This window comes from Littorina saxatilis, linkage group LG1 (assembly GCF_037325665.1).
Source record: "Littorina saxatilis isolate snail1 linkage group LG1, US_GU_Lsax_2.0, whole genome shotgun sequence".
Classification (NCBI taxonomy): domain Eukaryota; kingdom Metazoa; phylum Mollusca; class Gastropoda; order Littorinimorpha; family Littorinidae; genus Littorina; species Littorina saxatilis.
In genome coordinates this window covers 69185308-69202374 of record NC_090245.1, presented here as the reverse complement: position 1 = coordinate 69202374, position 17067 = coordinate 69185308, and the positions used below count along the sequence as shown (strand labels likewise).

Here is a 17067-nt window from a genome sequence, read left to right as displayed (position 1 = left end):
CTTGTTTATAGACACTGACCTTCTTTCTAGGGGTCATTGACTCAGTTTTAGCTATGAGAGGTGGTTCCCCTTTCATATGAGAGAGGAAACACTTCCTGCACCCGGGTCAGTGACCGAGTTTAACCTATGGGGAGTTTAACCTATGGGGCGGTCTCTTTGATGTCTTGAGAGGAAACTTGGCCAGGGTAGTACATGCACCAGAACTGGTGGACACCATGAAATCGGAGATTGATCGGAGATTGATCAGAATGTACATGCACATGCTTTTACACGACTTTTTAAATTTTACTTCTAAAATTGTGACAGTAAAGTGAACATTTGAACTATGCCTCTCTCTATGGATTATATTATGAAGCTGTTGAAAACATGCAGAGATTGTACTCTCCAAGGAAAGATCGATGGGACGATCATTTGAAGGTGAGTGGGAAAACTTGTCTTAAGACCATTTAGGGTTGAAAACTCCACAGCGAATTGCTGATATAACGAACTAAAATTTATCTCCCTTGAGATTCGTTGTACCCGGACTTCACTGTATAATACATATATATGTATATACTTTTTTTTTCTTCAAAAAAGCAAAAATTGGTACTAAAAACTCTGATTCTAAAAACAGAATTTAATGGCAAACTTGGAGCTCAGATGACACCAGATTGCACCATCTGGGTTCTTTGGAGAATTTTTTTTCCGGGGGGGCATGCCCCCGGACCCCTCTAGTCTTCAGTTATACATTTTCCGCCTTTTTTACAATTTTCAATTCCCATGCCTGAAACACGCTATGCAGATTAACCTGCAGGAAATCTCCTTTGGTATCTTCTTTATCTATTTTTCTGGAGCTACGAAACCGAACAATGTGGAAATCGTCTTCTCTGAATTGCCGAACTGCAGCTCGGTGATAACTGTATCTATACCACAATCCACGATCTGACCTAACCTTGACCCCTGACCTGGTCTACATACCACACACGACACAAACCAGTCACCTGTTTTTACCCGATTTTCACCCCTGAAATATCCACTGAGCTATCAAGAAAATAAGTCTATGATGTCATTGTTTGATTTGGTCCCAGCTTAGTGTCTGGGTTTTTGCAACTCTTGGCTAGACTATTGGTGATGACATCATGTTATGATGTCATAGTGTCAGAAATGAGGTCAGCAAGTGTCTGAGTATTACATATTTTATCTGGGCTAACCAAAACTCAATTTGGGAAAGAAAATGAGTAATTATTATGATTCTTTTTTTCTCTCTCCAAAATTTGGTGGAAAGTTGAGTATGTCAGGCTAGTGCTGGAGGTTGGAAGGAGGTTGGGCAGGTTTGAATATGTAAAATATTCTTAGGGTTGAATAACTAAAAACATAAAGCCTACTAACTACAGCCAAACCAAGCCAACCTAGTTTCGACGAACGTTGCATTATGTCATCCAATCAGGGGATTCCCCTATTTTTGGGTTGTTTTAAGGGAGGGAGTCTTCTATGGGGAAGGTGGTTCAGGGAGGGGCGGGGGTAACGAAGGGGAGTCGTGTGTAAGCATTTGCTTTTATTGTTCAAATAAAATATGCCTGAAGCTCACAGGTCTAATTCATACACTATAGTACTATAAACTACTACATTTTAAGGCAAACCTTCCCCCTTGCAAAGCTAAATGTGCTTAGTGGGTCACCAAACTAATTTCCAGAAAAAAATACGTAAAGAAATTTAAACAAATCTCAAATAAAGGGGAACATATTGAAGTACCAAAGGTTCAGAAATCAGCTATAACTGTGTCATATAATGCACAATAACTTGATGTTCATTTGAGAATGTCTACTTTATAAAAATGTTCCAACAGGCACTGACATCAGAAGTAGTGAAGACGATCAGAGACATCATTGCCATGAACCCTCTCTACAGGTAAGTTGAAGTTCAGTTATTTCCCACTTTTTCTTGGAAAAAGTCACTTTTGCAAAATTAATTTGTAATGTTTCAGATTGATTTGTGTCTTCAAAATGAAATGGAAAAATAAAATAAACTAAACAAAAGGCAAATTCCTTTAAGGAGTATCGTTTGTATCATGTATTTGGTTTGCTTTTTGAGTCACTTGAGAAAAAGTGACTCTATGTAATCGGTCAGTGTTAGTCTGTCCGGCCGGCCGTCCGGCCGGCCGTCCGGCCGGCCGTCCGGCCGTCCGGCCGTCCGTAGACACCACCTTAACGTTGGACTTTTCTCGGAAACTATCAAAGCGATCCGGCTCATATTTTGTTTAGTCGTGACCTCCAATGACCTCTACACTTTAACGATGGTTTCGTTGACCTTTGACCTTTTTCAAGGTCACAGGTCAGCGTCAAAGGAAAAATTAGACATTTTATATCTTTGACAAAGTTCATCGGATGTGATTGAAACTTTGTAGGATTATTCTTTACATCAAAGTATTTACATCTGTAGCCTTTTACGAACGTTATCAGAAAAACAAGGGAGATAACTAGCCTTTTCTGTTCGGCAACACACAACTTAACGTTGGGCTTTTCTCGGAAACTATAACAGTGACCGGGCTCAAATTTTATGTGAACGTGACTCCCAGTGACCTCTACACTTTGACGTCTGCTTTGGTGACCTTTGACCTTTTTCAAGGTCACAGGTATGTCTTGAAGGAAAAAAATTGAAATATCATATCTCTGAAACTATTCATCGGATTTGATTCAAACTTTATAGGATTATTCTTTACATCAAATTATTTACATCTGTATTGTGTTGTGAATAGCAATTTCTTCCTGTCCATCTGATGCCTCATATAATATTCAGAACTGCGAAAGTGACTCGATCGAGCGTTTGCTCTTCTTGTTACATTTAGTCAAGATTTGACTAAATGTTTTTACATAGAGGGGGATTCGAAACGAGGGTCGGGGTGTATGTGTGTCTGTGTGTGTGTGTAGAGCGATTCAGAGTAAACTACTGGACTGATCTTTATAAAATTTTACATGAGAGTTCCTGGGCATGATATCCCCAGACGTTTTTTTCATTTTTTCGATAAATGTCTTTGATGACGTCATATCCGGCTTTTTGTAAAATTTGAGGCGGCACTGTCACACCCTCATTTTTTAATAAAATTGATTAAAATTTTGGCCAAGCAATCTTCGACGAAGGCCGGACTTTCGTATTGCATTTCAGCTTAGAGGCTTAAAAATTAATTGATAATTTTGGTCATTAAAAATCTGAAAATTGTAATTAAAATTTTTTTTTATAAAACGATCCAAAAACAATTTCATCTTATTTGTCATTACTTGCTGATTCCAAAAACATATAAATATGTTATATTCGGATTAAAAACAAGCTCTGAAAATTAAAAATATAAAAATTATGATTAAAATTAAATTTCCGAAATCGATTTAAAAACAATTTCATCTTATTCCTTGTCGGTTCCTGATTCCAAAAACATATAGATATGATATGTTTGGATTAAAAACACGCTCAGAACAAGCGGTGGACAGATGATGCTACGAGTATACAGTCTTGCGGAAAAAAATGCAGTGCGTTCAGTTTAATTCTGTGAGTTCGACTGAGCTTGACTAAATGTTGTATTTTCGCCTTACGCGACTTGTTCTTTTTTGTGAAAGAAGGGTAAACATTTATGCATTCTTTTGCAGGGAAAATTTAGCACAGATCATCCAGGCAGGACAGAGAGTGATAGACAACCCTGTTTACATCAGTGATCTTGGTAAAAACAGAGCTACTCCCCTTCTCTATCTCTTTTTCTTTCTCTCTCTTTTTTTATTGTTCATTAATTCTATCTTTCTTCTTTATCTTCTTTCACTCTGTAAAGCTTTTTGACTCCTCTGAGTAATCAGGAGAAAATAGAAAAGATCTTTATTGTCATGCTTTGTTTTCTCCATACACTTTTGAAACCAAGTGCAATCTGTGATTTTGTTATGTACAGTTAAACCTCTATTTTAAAACTTCTGCTCTAGACATTCTATAGATTATGACACCTTGTTTTCTGACGGTTTTCTTCACTTCATTTTAAAGCTATCTTAGTAAAACAAAAATTCTATATTTGAGGAGGATTTAAAACAGTCGGGTGATTGTAGATGCTGTAATATCTGTTGTGGTGGTTTTTTTTTAACCATTGTTTCCGTTAGAGAGATCAGTGGTTCTTTCTTTTACATAAATTATTACAGAACATTGCAATGAAAGTTTGCGTGTTTTCTCAAAACACTCCCAAGGTTCCATAGCAAGATAATGAAATTAAATGAAAAATGCTGCAGTTGTCTCACAGGAGTATAGAACCCAAACATTCAGACTCAGGAGCAAAACAGTTTGACTTGTGAACTGAATTTCTCTAGGTGCTGCTTTGACTGCTGGTGAACCCCATGAGCTACAAGAAGTGCTTGAGGAAACGAGTGTAAGTTAATTGTTCTTTTTAACTTTTATTTACACTTTCAATTTGTAACATATTATGCAGCGATATGTTGTTCAATGAATTTGGAGTCATTTTTGAGTGTGTGTCAGCAGATCAGGTGTTTGCAATGGTTGGTGAATTGGTTTGTGAATGAGTGCATTAATGGATGTAATACTCAGGCCTTGGAATGATACGCCTTTCGTCGTAAATACGACGAAGTCCTTTTCTAATTGTGAAAGAAAAGAGCCTCTGTGTGCCCTTAAAAATGCTTAAAACGCAACATTTTCCCTTCAGTATGCCCACACCCCTTTTACTCATTCCCAGGCCTGAATACTAATAGCCTTAGAGATGCGCCTTGTGTGTGTTCGGGGTTGGCATCTCTGTGATGACGATCGTGCTGGAAAGCGCATCTGCTGACCTTTGTAATGTACTCTAAAACACTTAAAACCAAGTGTCTGAAAGTTCAGAAGCAATTTGTATGGTCATGCAGTAAATTCGTACAACTGTACATATCTCTGGAACCCTATTTTAAGAGACCTCCAAAAATCTGAGAAAATCAGGTCTTAAAAAGGAGGGAGTGTTAAAATGGGGGTACATTTACAGAGCTTATGAACAAAAAGTCTGAAAAAAGAGGGTCTTAAAAGAGAGGGAGTCTTAAATTGGGGGGTATTAAAAGCGAAGTTCCACTTTAGCTCTTTGCAATGTTAAACGGTACTGTTCTGTTCTGCTCTACAGATTCCCAAACGTCTGATGCTGGCACTGTCCCTGCTGAAGAAAGAGTATGAGCTGAGCAAGCTGCAGCAGAGGATTGGGAAAGAGGTACTTAATTATTGTAAAATTACTAAATCCCTTGCACCTCAGAGATTTCTGCAGAACAATGTGCAAAAAAGAATGATTAGAACAATATTAGTTCAGGTTGTTGAATGAAACTGAAAGCTTTGGGAATCTGTTGTCTAACATGTGAACGGATATTTTTTGCAAACTCACATTGATGCATCCACAGCAAAATTTGACAAACGGAAGCATAAACAGAGGGCAGATTATTGGGTTTTATGACTGTGTTCAATGTAAGTTGACGAGAAATTCACAATAAACCACAGCGGTGTTTTTGTGTGATCTGAGGCCACTCCTGTAACTGGAAACCTCCCATGGCAGTAACGGTGGTCTTTAATTGAGCCCGAAGTCGACTACGCAAAGACTTTGCAAAGTCTTTTTACCGAAAAATCAGTGCTAAAGCTTCGTGCGGCCAGCTTTGCAAAGTATACTTCGCGTAGTCGACTTCGCCCAGTTGAGGACAGGCTATATGGACACCTGTTTACCCTTTGTAAGTAAACTGTGCAACATATTTACTTCTGATGAAAAGACACCTGCAATGATCAAGGGATAGTTATGACTGGTCCTACAGGCGCCCTCTCATCGCAGTTACCCAGAGCATGCAGTTTTCAGCCAGTAATGTGTTTGTGTTGATTGCTATGGGTTAAAAAGTAAGAAATAAATAAAAAAGAATGAACACACAGTTTGCGTTTGTGCTTTTACAAACTACAGGTTGAAGACAAGGTGAAGAAGCAACACAGGGAGTACATTTTGCGTGAGCAGCTCAAGATCATCAAGAAGGAACTGGGGCTGGAGAAGGATGACAAGGATGCCATCGATGAGAAGTTTCGTGGGAGGCTCAAGGTTTGAGATGCGTCTGTTAGGGACTCACCTACATGGTACAGTAAAACCTGCGAGCAAAGGACACCCTTGGGGAACCTTGCCACTGTCCTTTGTACAAAGGTGTCCTTTCTTTTGAATATGAATGCGCAGACATTTTTTGGGAAGAAAAAACACAGCCAAATAGTTTTATTCTAAACTGTGCATTACATGTAGTCATACAGAAAGTGACAAAGAAAACAAGTTCAACATGCAACATGTATGTACAAAACCAGAATCAGTCTGGCTTGGTTCAGACGCACATCTTCAGAATGCTACTCAAGTTCATGACAGCTGTCAGCATTTCAGGGTGAACGGAGAACGAGCGAGAGAGAGAACGAGCGAGAGGGAGGGAGAGAGAGAGAGAGAGAGATAGAGAGAGAGAGAGAGAGAGAGAGAGAGAGAGAGAGAGAACGACTGAGCGAGAGAGAGAGAGAGAGAACGGAGAACGAGCGATAGCGAGAACGAGCAAGAGAGAGAGAGAGAGAACGACTAAGCGAGAGAGAGAGAGAGATAGAGAGAACGACTGAGCGAGAGAGAGAGAACGACTGAGCGAGAGAGAGAGAGGACGAGCGAGAGAGAGAACGAGCGAGAGAGAGAAAGAGGTGCAATCGGTTTCTTATCTGAAGCAATGGGCCATTCACGGGAATATTCTTTGATCGAGCTCTCGAAAACCACTCGAAGAGTTCGCCGTTCAATTTCTTTATCACATCGACTCTTTCTTCTAAAGTCAGAAATTTCCGTTTTGACATGATGAGACCGCGATCGACGAAGGATGAGACGAAGATGCATCACAGTACAGAAAGTAGAAACCCTAACTTGTTTTTGTTTGTGAGTTCAGTTTAATTCACGGCATCGACCAATGAGCGTGCACCATACAAAAAAATCAATCTTTCAAGTGCTGTCGTTGGCTTACAAAATAAGCTTCTCGCGCGTTCACATCGCCAGCGAGAATTTGCAGAACCAAGATGGCGGACCGTTGTTGACAGGTAACGAACCAAATCGGGACCAAAAAAGAGTGTCCGCGTCCGCGCCTTTGAGGTGTCCGCTCTTTTAAGGTGTTTTTGAGTGTAAAATACATCCGTCCTCACTTGAAGTGTCCGTTATGCAAAGGTGTCCGCCGAATTAAGGGTCCGCTGGATGCAGGTTTTACTGTATCTTCTATTTTGATAGTATTTATGTCTCAGCTTTGCAGAACAAAAGGGATACTCGATTCAAATAACCACCATCCGTTGGATAAATAAGATAAGATAAGAAAACTTTAATTTCCATTTTCATTGTGCATAAACATGGACTTTTTTGAGGGGGGCACCAATGTTATGGAATAAAGACAACGATTAACAGGAACGCTGAAGCATGATAACCATTCCGTCAATGAATGCACAGAAATACGTCCGCTTTCCTTTCACGCCCTGAACACACACGCGCACACACGCATGCACGCGCACACACACACATGAATAGAGAGAGAGAGAGAGAGAGAGCGAGCTAGCTATGTAGTGCACTTTGGTCTGTTATCTGTGTTTGGTCATTCAAGACCCTTAATTCGAATCAAGGGAAACAACTATTGAGCTTTTCCGGAGTTAGTGCGTTTCGCTAGAACAGGTTCAAAGCTCAATAGCTGTGTAATCACACACAACCACACACACACACACACAACCGCACATAAGTCACCCCTGTACACAACCACACACACATTATTCGGACCGCTAGAGAGAGATAGAGAAAAAGGAAATGCAGAAAAAGACGGAGAGAGAGCAATAAAATAAAACAAGTCGCGTAAGGCGAAAATACAATATTTAGTCAAGTAGCTGCCATTTTTCAGCAAGACCGTATACTCGTAGCATCGTCAGTCCACCGCTCATGGCAAAGGCAGTGAAATTGACAAGAAGAGCGGGGTAGTAGTTGCGCTAAGAAGGATAGCACGCTTTTCTGTACCTCTCTTTGTTTTAACTTTCTGAGCGTGTTTTTAATCCAAACATATCATATCTATATGTTTTTGGAATCAGGAACCGACAAGGAATAAGATGAAAGTGTTTTTAAATTGATTTGGACAATTTAATTTTGATAATAATTTTTATATATTTAATTTTCAGAGCTTGTTTTTAATCCGAATATAACATATTTATATGTTTTTGGAATCAGCAAATGAGGCCAAAAAAAAAAAATTGTCTGTTTAGGGTAACATGACCAAAAAAAGTAGGGTCGGTAGGTAGGTAGGGTTTTTTTTTTTTTTTTGGTTTTTTTTTGTGTAAATGCTATGTTGGCTGAACATTCACTTCTTATATTTGATGAATACATGTTTCAAAACTAACGTATAAATAAAACAGAGAGAAAGGGAGAGAAAGAAACGCCAAATGTCTCTTTTAAGCATTTTTACCTCTTTTTTTTTTTTTTTTTTTTGAAATCAAAAAAAAGTTTTTGGGTCGGCGCCAAATCGATAGGGTCGGTCGGGTTACCCTAAACAGACAATTTTTTTTTTTTTGGCCTGATGGAGAATGGATCGTTTTATAAATTTTTATTTTTTTTTTACAATTTTCCGATTTTTAATGACCAAAGTCATTAATTAATTTTTAAGCCACCAAGCTGAAATGCAATACCGAACCCCGGGCTTCGTCGAAGATTACTTGACCAAAATTTGAACCAATTTGGTTGAAAAATGAGGGCGTGACAGTGCCGCCTCAACTCTCACGAAAAGCCGGATATGACGTCATCAAAGACATTTATCAAAATGAAAAAAACGTTCGGGGATTTCATACCCAGGAACTCTCATGTCAAATTTCATAAAGATCGGTCCAGTAGTTTAGTCTGAATCGCTCTACACACACACACACACACACACACACACACACGCACGCACGCACGCACATACACCACGACCCTCGTTTCGATTCCCCCTCGATGTTAAAATATTTAGTCAAAACTTGACTAAATATAATGACGATTTATTAAACAAAGGCTGTCGGTCCATTTTAGAGAGAGGGAGATCAGAAAGAGAGATAGAATAGGTTTGAGAGAAAAAAATAAGCTGGAGGCAAAATCTTTACTGTGTTTAGGGGAAAGAACGTCGCAAGGTCATCATCGGGAGAGGCAGCTGTATACTGAGGAGGAAGATATGTTGACCATGTGCCGTTGAAAGTTGCTACATTAAGGGAATAATACGCTTTGAGGTTGACTGTTGTACGACGCCTTTATCTTCATCTTTATCAGCTAGTCTGTTACCGGCACGGTTGGCCTAGTGGTAAGGCGTCCGCCCCGTGATCGGGAGGTCGTGGGTTCGAACCCCGGCCGGGTCATACCTAAGACTTTAAAATTGGCAATCTAGTGGCTGCTCCGCCTGGCGTCTGGCATTATGGGGTTAGTGCTAGGACTGGTTGGTCCGGTGTCAGAATAATGTGACTGGGTGAGACATGAAGCCTGTGCTGCGACTTCTGTCTTGTGTGTGGCGCACGTTATATGTCAAAGCAGCACCACCCTGATATGGCCCTTCGTGGTCGGCTGGGCGTTAACCAAACAAACAAACAAGCTAGTCTGTTCATACAAGAAATAATGTGAAGACAGACATCAAGTTTCTCATGTATTAGTTAAATAAATAAAAAGAATGGAATGATGGCATGATGATTACATCTGCAGGACAAGACTGTGCCCAAGCAGGTGATGGAGGTCATTGATGAGGAGCTGAACAAACTGACCTACCTGGAGAGCCACTCCTCCGAGTTCAAGTATGTTGGTGTCCCCAGTGGAACCCCTCTTTCAAGGACCCCCCCCCCCCCCCCCCCCCGGGCCCCGCCCCCCCTCCCCCCCCCCCCCCCCCCCCCAATTTAAGACTCCCGAGTCCTTTTTAAGACCTAGTTTTCTCTGACTTTCTGTTCATAACCTTTGTCAATTTACCCCATTTTAAGACTCCCTCGTTTTTGTCAGATTTGTGAAAGTCTTAAATGCGGGGTTCCACTGTACTTATAGCTCTGTGATTATAGTGTATGTGTGTTTGCTGTGGGTGAAATAAAGGGGGGGGGGGGAGGGGTGTCGGCGAGGGGCGCTGTTTGAGGGTGTGTAAGTTTGTGCTGCAAAAAATACTTGCAGGTGTTTTAAGTAATGGTATTGGCATGTGAGTCTTTAAAGCAATGTTGACCTGCCGCAGCTGGCTTTCCTATACTAATCCTGCTAAAGTAGATATTCGACATGTAGTACAAATGATATCAGTAATGTCAAAACTGTAACTGAATGAGTTTGTGAAACTAAGACAGAGAATTTCACTCACATTGACATTCAGACAAACATTATGTTCTTGCTTCATCAAAATTAACACATCGATTTAAGTTCATATTTGGATTTAAAATTCAAATTGTTCAATTTGTTGTTTTGGTTTTGTTTGTGTGTGATGTAACTTTTCTTGAATTCTGCCTGATAGCATAGTATATAAACCACACCATGTGTGAATCTCATGAGACCATCACTGCATGCAGCTGTCATACACAAACACTTACACACTTGAAAAGAAAGAAAGAAGTATTGGAATTCTCAGTAAATTATAACTGTCATAGTAAAAAATAAAAGAATTCTGTACTCACCAATACGAGCTAGGACAGCACATTTACAAGATCAAATTTTTGCTCATGGAAGCTTCTTGAGGACAAACACAAAGGGAAACAATTCTTTTGTTTTTTACTTTGTTAGTCTCACCTACAGTCACTTTGTTGTTTAGAAACTGTTATAGTGCTGACCGTTCCTACACTTGTGTTGACAGTGTGACCCGTAATTACCTGGACTGGCTGACCTCGGTGCCGTGGGGCAAAAACAGCGAGGAAACGCTGGACCTGGAGAGGGCTCGTCAGGTGCTGGACGAAGACCACTACGGTATGGAGGACGTCAAGAAACGTATTTTGGTCAGTGAAGTCGTGGTTGAGCTGTGTTAGTTACCTCCCTTCATTCGCAGAATGTGTTGCATAGTCTTTAACCTGTTGGCTGCCAGGAAGTATTTTCATACAAAGCATTACCTGCATTTACCTGAATTCACAGTGTGCCCTTGATGTATACATGAATACACCACACACACATTGTTTGTTTGTTTGTTTTTCTCCTTCTTCTGTTGTTGTTTATTGAACGGTTTGTTGACTGTTAAAGCAAGTTACCCAGGAGGTCAGCTGGCGTCCTACAGGCTGTGAAAGGGTTATAATTGCTCTTAAGTTTACCGTTGTTACAGCCTTGTTGGTATTGTTTGGTATTGTGCTTGGAATCAAACATGCCATGGATTATGTTTTCCCTGTTTTTGATTCTTGATTTAGGAATATTGACGGTCTGTTTTAGATGTGGTTTTTTGTGTGTAAAACCTCTGCTGAAAAAATAGTTGCTTTCCGTGCTTTTGTTTGATTTAAAGTCTAAACAAACCTTGCTGCAGGAATTAATGTGTTCTCAATTAATGTGAATTAACTAATTAATTAATGTCTTGCGATGCTAAGTAACTTTCTCATGGCATATTGAGTACAGTTTTCTGGTCAAATCATTGCAGGAGTTCATTGCAGTCAGCCAGATGAAAGGCAGCACCCAGGGCAAAATCCTCTGTTTCTATGGACCTCCCGGTACTGGAAAGACCAGCATTGCCAAGTCTATCGCCCGAGCCCTCAACAGAGAGGTAATGCTTTTGCCAACAAAACTGAAACAAAACAAAAAACCTGTGTGGCTATACAAATAAAAACAACAGTACAAACAGTACAAAACAAAGGAGACAACACCAGACCTGTTTACAAGTACGATTTGGGCGTATTTTGTACGCCAAATTATTATCGGTACGCAAATACGCGACACACGCACAAAATACGCCTAAGAAAAAGTCTAGAATACGTTTTCCGGTGTTGGTGTGCTGATTACGGGATGGTACATCTGATACCGGTTTCGGTCGAAGGGAGATAACCATGACAGCGAGTCTTCAGCTGTGGAAACCTTGTTCAGTTGTTGGCACGTGCGATCGTCTGGACAATCGTGGCAAAATGAAGCGGAAAAATTTGCCAGTTTCGGATGACTGTACCAAATCTAAACAGCAGAAACAGCAGATTTTCTTGGAGAAATATAAGAAAGAGCCAGGAATTGTGGAGTCTACTATGGCAAAAAGTCATGCACACTGCAAGTATTGTAAATCAGATTTCTCCGTTGCCCATGCTGGGAAATATGACATCAAACGACACTGCAGTTCCAAATCTCACCTGGACAAGGTTGCTGCAAAGAAATCCGCTGAAAGCTGCCAAGGAATTATGAAGTTCATTCCCGCAAAGCAAATCCTGCCAGAAGAAAAGGCTGTAGTCCGTGCTGAAGCAAGGTTTTCTGAGATGATTGTAAAAATGAACTTGCCACTGTCAACCGCAGATGTTATTTCACGAACTTCATCTTTTCATTATCAATCTGTTTGGAAGACACTGGTTATAATGCTAAAAACTGACAGGTAAATAAAATTGTTTTATCCCTGTTGTATTGGAAGGAGTTAAATTCTGAAGGTGTTCACAAGACATGCTATTATTACACAAACACGTTTGCACCCACGCGTACATTTTCCCTAGCCCATATGGCTTTGCTTGCAAAGTACACTAACCAGGCATGGGAATTGTCCGCCGAACAACGGATTTCCGCCAAATTTTTTTTTTGTCCCGCCGAAAATGCAAAAGTGTCCGCCGAAAAAATAAAGGGGGGAGGCACACAAAAAAAGCACTGGTTACTTTGGCCTTTGCGCAAAAGCCCGCGAAAACTTTCCGTACTTTGTTCACGCACTGCCACCGCCCGCCTCAGTTATTGAACTTTTATGTTTGAAAGTAAACCAGATTGCACAGATTGTGTTACAAGTTACATTTTCCTGTTTGTCTCAACAGATCAATTTTTTTACAAATTTAAACCATATAATACATGTATATATTTGTTTTCTTCAAAAAAGCAAAAATTGGTACATTTTTGTACTAAAAACTCTGATTCTAAAAACAGAATTTAATGGCAAACTTGGAGCTCAGATGACACCAGATTGCACCATCTGGGTTCTTTGGAGAAAATTTTTTTCCGGGGGGGGGCATGCCCCCGGACCCCCCTAGTAAGGCTAGGCGCTTCGTGCCGTCGATTTGACGCTTCGCGTCTTCAGTTATAAATTTTCCGCCTTTTTTACAATTTTCAATTCCCATGCCTGACTAACTTTTTGAAAAATACACTCAACTTTTGGGGAAAATACTCTTGCCTCGGGTTTAGGGTAAACAGGTCTGCAACACGTACTGCTTGACAACACGGCACAACAAATTCGACCCATGGGTCTTCATTGGGTGGTATAAATGATAAGACAGAACAGAAAGAATGGCTGTATGTGTGCGAGTGAATGTGTGCTTGGAATGCTGAGTTGTTCCTGGACTCGGAGGAAAATAGGTCAGTTTCGTGGACCTGGATTGAAAATACGCATAGGTCCAGATATCCAGACCTGACTACAAATACTTATTTTTGGTCAGAACACCTCAAAACCATTGGACGGTTGTTTGGTTAGGGGTCTGAACAAGACTGTGTCGGATCAAGAAAGTATCCGTCAGTGAAGCCCTGAGAAAAACACTGCATGTGTAGGTTTGGTGATGGGGAGAGAGCATTTCACCTGTTCCATCGGCAAGGGAGTATGGAGAGAGGGGTGATTAGAAAGAATGATAAACAAACAAAAACATGTTAAGAGTTTCATTTGTTTTAGAATCATTATGAGTCTTACTTATTGTCTGATTTCTTTCCAGTATTTCCGCTTCAGTGTTGGAGGCATGACAGATGTGGCAGAGATCAAAGGTCACAGGTAATGTAGATCGTCATGCTTGTTTGTTTTTTAATTTATTTTGTTTAGATCTGGTCAGAATCAGGACTTGTAACATTTGATCTATACTGTTCAAAAAAAGAAACGCATAGTTGCTACTTGCCAAATTTGTTTTATTTTTCGAAAAAATTAACAGAAAATCCAATATTTAGATTATTTGTTTGAAATTTGGTATGGACACAGTTGAATGCACACACAGTTCATTTGCATCTTCAAATCAATCAGTCAATCAATACGATTGGGTGCCGAGGCTGTCAAGTCAGTAGGGGGTGTGACTGCCTTGAGCAGCAACAACTGCCCGGCACCTTCTGGGCATGGACTGGATCAGATGCCGGATATCTTGCTGTGGGATGGTGTCCCACTCCTCCTGAAGTGCCTGCAATAGATCGCGGTGATTTGCCGGCGCTTCTTCTCGCCTGCGCACACGTCTGTCCAATTCATCCCAGAGGTGTTCTATCGGGTTCATGTCTGGCGACATGGATGGCCAGGGAAGCACCTGGACATGGTGGTCGGTGAGGAACTGGGTGGTGAGTCGTGCTGTGTGCGGGCGAGCGTTGTCCTGCTGGAATATGGCATCCTGGTCAGCCAGAAGAGGAAGGGCGTGTGGGCGCAGAATTTCCTCCACGTATCGCTGGGCAGTTATGCGCCCTTGGACGTGCACCAGGGTGCTCCTTCCAGCGGTATTGATCGCCCCCCACACCATGACGCCTCCACCACCATGAACGGGTGCCTCATCCACACAGTTGGGCGCGTAACGTTCGTTTACTCTCCGGTAGACCCTCCTCCGACCATCATGTCGCTGGAGCAGGAAGTAGGACTCGTCGCTGAACCACACGTGTCTCCAGTGATTCCGGACGGTCCAGCGAAGGTGCTGGTTGCCCCACTGCACTCGGTTCTGGCGATGGCGGCGGGTGAGGACAGCTCCTCTGTGAGGTCTGCGAGCTCTCAAACCAGCTTCATGCAGGCGGTTCCGCACGGTCTGGTCCAATAATCGGTGTGGCCCGGGGAGAGCCTGGACAGAAGACGATTCCGGAGGTGGCGGAGCCGTATGAAGCGGTCGTGAGCAGCAGTTGTCGCCCTTGGTCTTCCCGCTCGTGGCAAGTCAGCAACGGAGCCAGTGGCTTGAAACCTGACCCACAGTCTACTGATGGTGCTCTGGGACACGTGGAAGTGCCTGGCGATTGCACTTTGACTTTGGCCTGCTTGTAAACGACCCAATGCAATTTGGCGGTCTTCTCTGCTCAATCGGGCCATCTTTCGTCGCTGAATTGTCGTCTGATTTCTTTGTGGCGAACAATCCGCTTTTATGGGTTTTGGAAGACATGGTGAGAGCTCAATATTCCCCGAGTTTCACGAGATTACACTGAAGCATGACGAGTGGTCATGCCAAATGAGCAATTTTGACATTGTAGCCACTGATAACGCATGCGTCACGTGCAGAGCTCACTTGTGGCAATGGACGAAAGGTCGACGACCAGATAAACATTTTCTGCAGTTTGGTGGATATCCTTGTAGCCATATAACTAAATTAACCAAATATTACAAGCTATGCTCCCGCAGTGGGGCACTGCGGTTATGAAATTAAAAGCCCCTCCTGTTTTTGGAACCGCAGGAGCTTTCTAGTTTGCTGTTAGGTAGATTTTTGGTTCCTCTTTCCTGTCATGCTCTCTTTTTCTTCATGAATTCTTTTCTTTTTTCTGCCTTCTTGCTCATTCACCTGTATTTTTTCCAAAAATCTCTTCTCTTGCCGCTTGTCTCGCGATTCATGTATAGTTTAATCTGTTAGTGTTCTGATGTAAGTCCAGCAGTAGATAGGTTAAGCCTATTTTAACATACTGGAAACTGGTAATCTTCCAGTAGGTATTAATTTAGTTTTACTAAAGCCTGCTGGGACACAAGTAATGGGTTAGTGCATTTGTAAACAGGAATCGCTTGACAAGTGGCCCCCTTCATCCCCCCTTCCTCGTCCTGATATGGCTCAGCGTAGTCGGCTGGACGTTAAGCAACAAATAAACAAACAAACAAACAAACAAGCTATGCGTTTCTTTTTTTGAACAGTATAATACAAAAGAGGCAATGAAAAAACTATTCTATGTAAATCAATCACTGTCCCTGTGGAGAAATTAGGTGCATTGTCAAAAAGAGATGACAGTCTAAGTTGCATGGGAACCCTTCTGTAATAATAGGTTTTTTTTCTCCATTCCCATGTTCATTTATTTACAATAAAACCAAAAACTCAAACTTTTTGTGTGTTACATATGAAAAAAAAATCTTGTTACCCCCCCCCCCCCCCCCCCCCCCCCCCCCCCCATCCCTCATAATCCACCAATCAATTGATCAAGAGTCTAATAATTATTATTGAAGAGTCACATAGTTGTGGAAGTGAGTGGAAACTGCTTAATGTTTCAGATTTTGCATTACTGAATGACCTTGATGTTTTTCAGACGCACGTATGTGGGAGCCATGCCAGGAAAACTGATTCAGTGCATGAAGAAGACCAAGACAGAAAATCCACTGGTGCTAATTGATGAGGTAAGCCATTTTGTACTGCTGATTCTTTTCCTTTGGAAAGGAGGTAAAATATAAACAAACAAACAAGGGTCACATTGACCCACGTAGAAAGTTGACTCCTTCTCCTTAAATCTTTTTTTTTTTAGGCAGTTTTTGAAGTCTTACGATGTATAGAAGGAAGGAAAGACAGAAAGGATGAGAAAAGAAAGAGAAGTTGGGAATGGTGATGAGGGTGGAGTTGTAACTAGGATCAAAGAGGATTATGTCTGTGAGGAGACCTAAAACAATTGAGAAAATTAGGTCTTATACGGGAGGGAGCCTTAAAATTAAGTTAATGACAATGACATTTATTTTTTTAACAAGGGTAATAGATTAAGTAGTGATCGTGACATCTAGCCTTATTCGCCCTAAAGAGGGACTAACTTGAGAAAAAAAAAGAAGTTTACATTTTAATAGATAACTGAAGTATAAGAACACATTATACATATGTACACAAAATGCATTGCATAGAGGGACATTGCGAGTTCATTGATGTGAATTTAGTAGCGAAATGTACAGAGCATCTAAAAAGTAAAGTCTTCAAATGGGGGAGATCTTGAAAGTGGGGTTCCACTGTACATGGGTGTTACTCTTCCGGCTTTTGCCGGATTTCCGGTTTTTGAAAGAATCTGAAGCCGGAAAT

At 41.2% G+C, this 17067-nt stretch overlaps 1 protein-coding gene across 1 annotated transcript in view; it reads left to right on the top strand.

The window, feature by feature from the left end:
* LOC138977056 (lon protease homolog, mitochondrial-like) overlaps positions 1-17067 on the top strand; it is a 41065-nt gene that overhangs the window by 9949 nt on the left and 14049 nt on the right. The window contains exons 6-15 of the mRNA XM_070349972.1: positions 1826-1887; positions 3618-3688; positions 4314-4372; positions 5105-5188; positions 5915-6046; positions 9695-9783; positions 10809-10947; positions 11571-11693; positions 13801-13856; positions 16319-16406. Of these exons, the coding sequence (XP_070206073.1) occupies positions 1826-1887; positions 3618-3688; positions 4314-4372; positions 5105-5188; positions 5915-6046; positions 9695-9783; positions 10809-10947; positions 11571-11693; positions 13801-13856; positions 16319-16406 (903 nt within the window). The remainder of the gene's footprint in view (positions 1-1825; positions 1888-3617; positions 3689-4313; positions 4373-5104; positions 5189-5914; positions 6047-9694; positions 9784-10808; positions 10948-11570; positions 11694-13800; positions 13857-16318; positions 16407-17067) is intronic.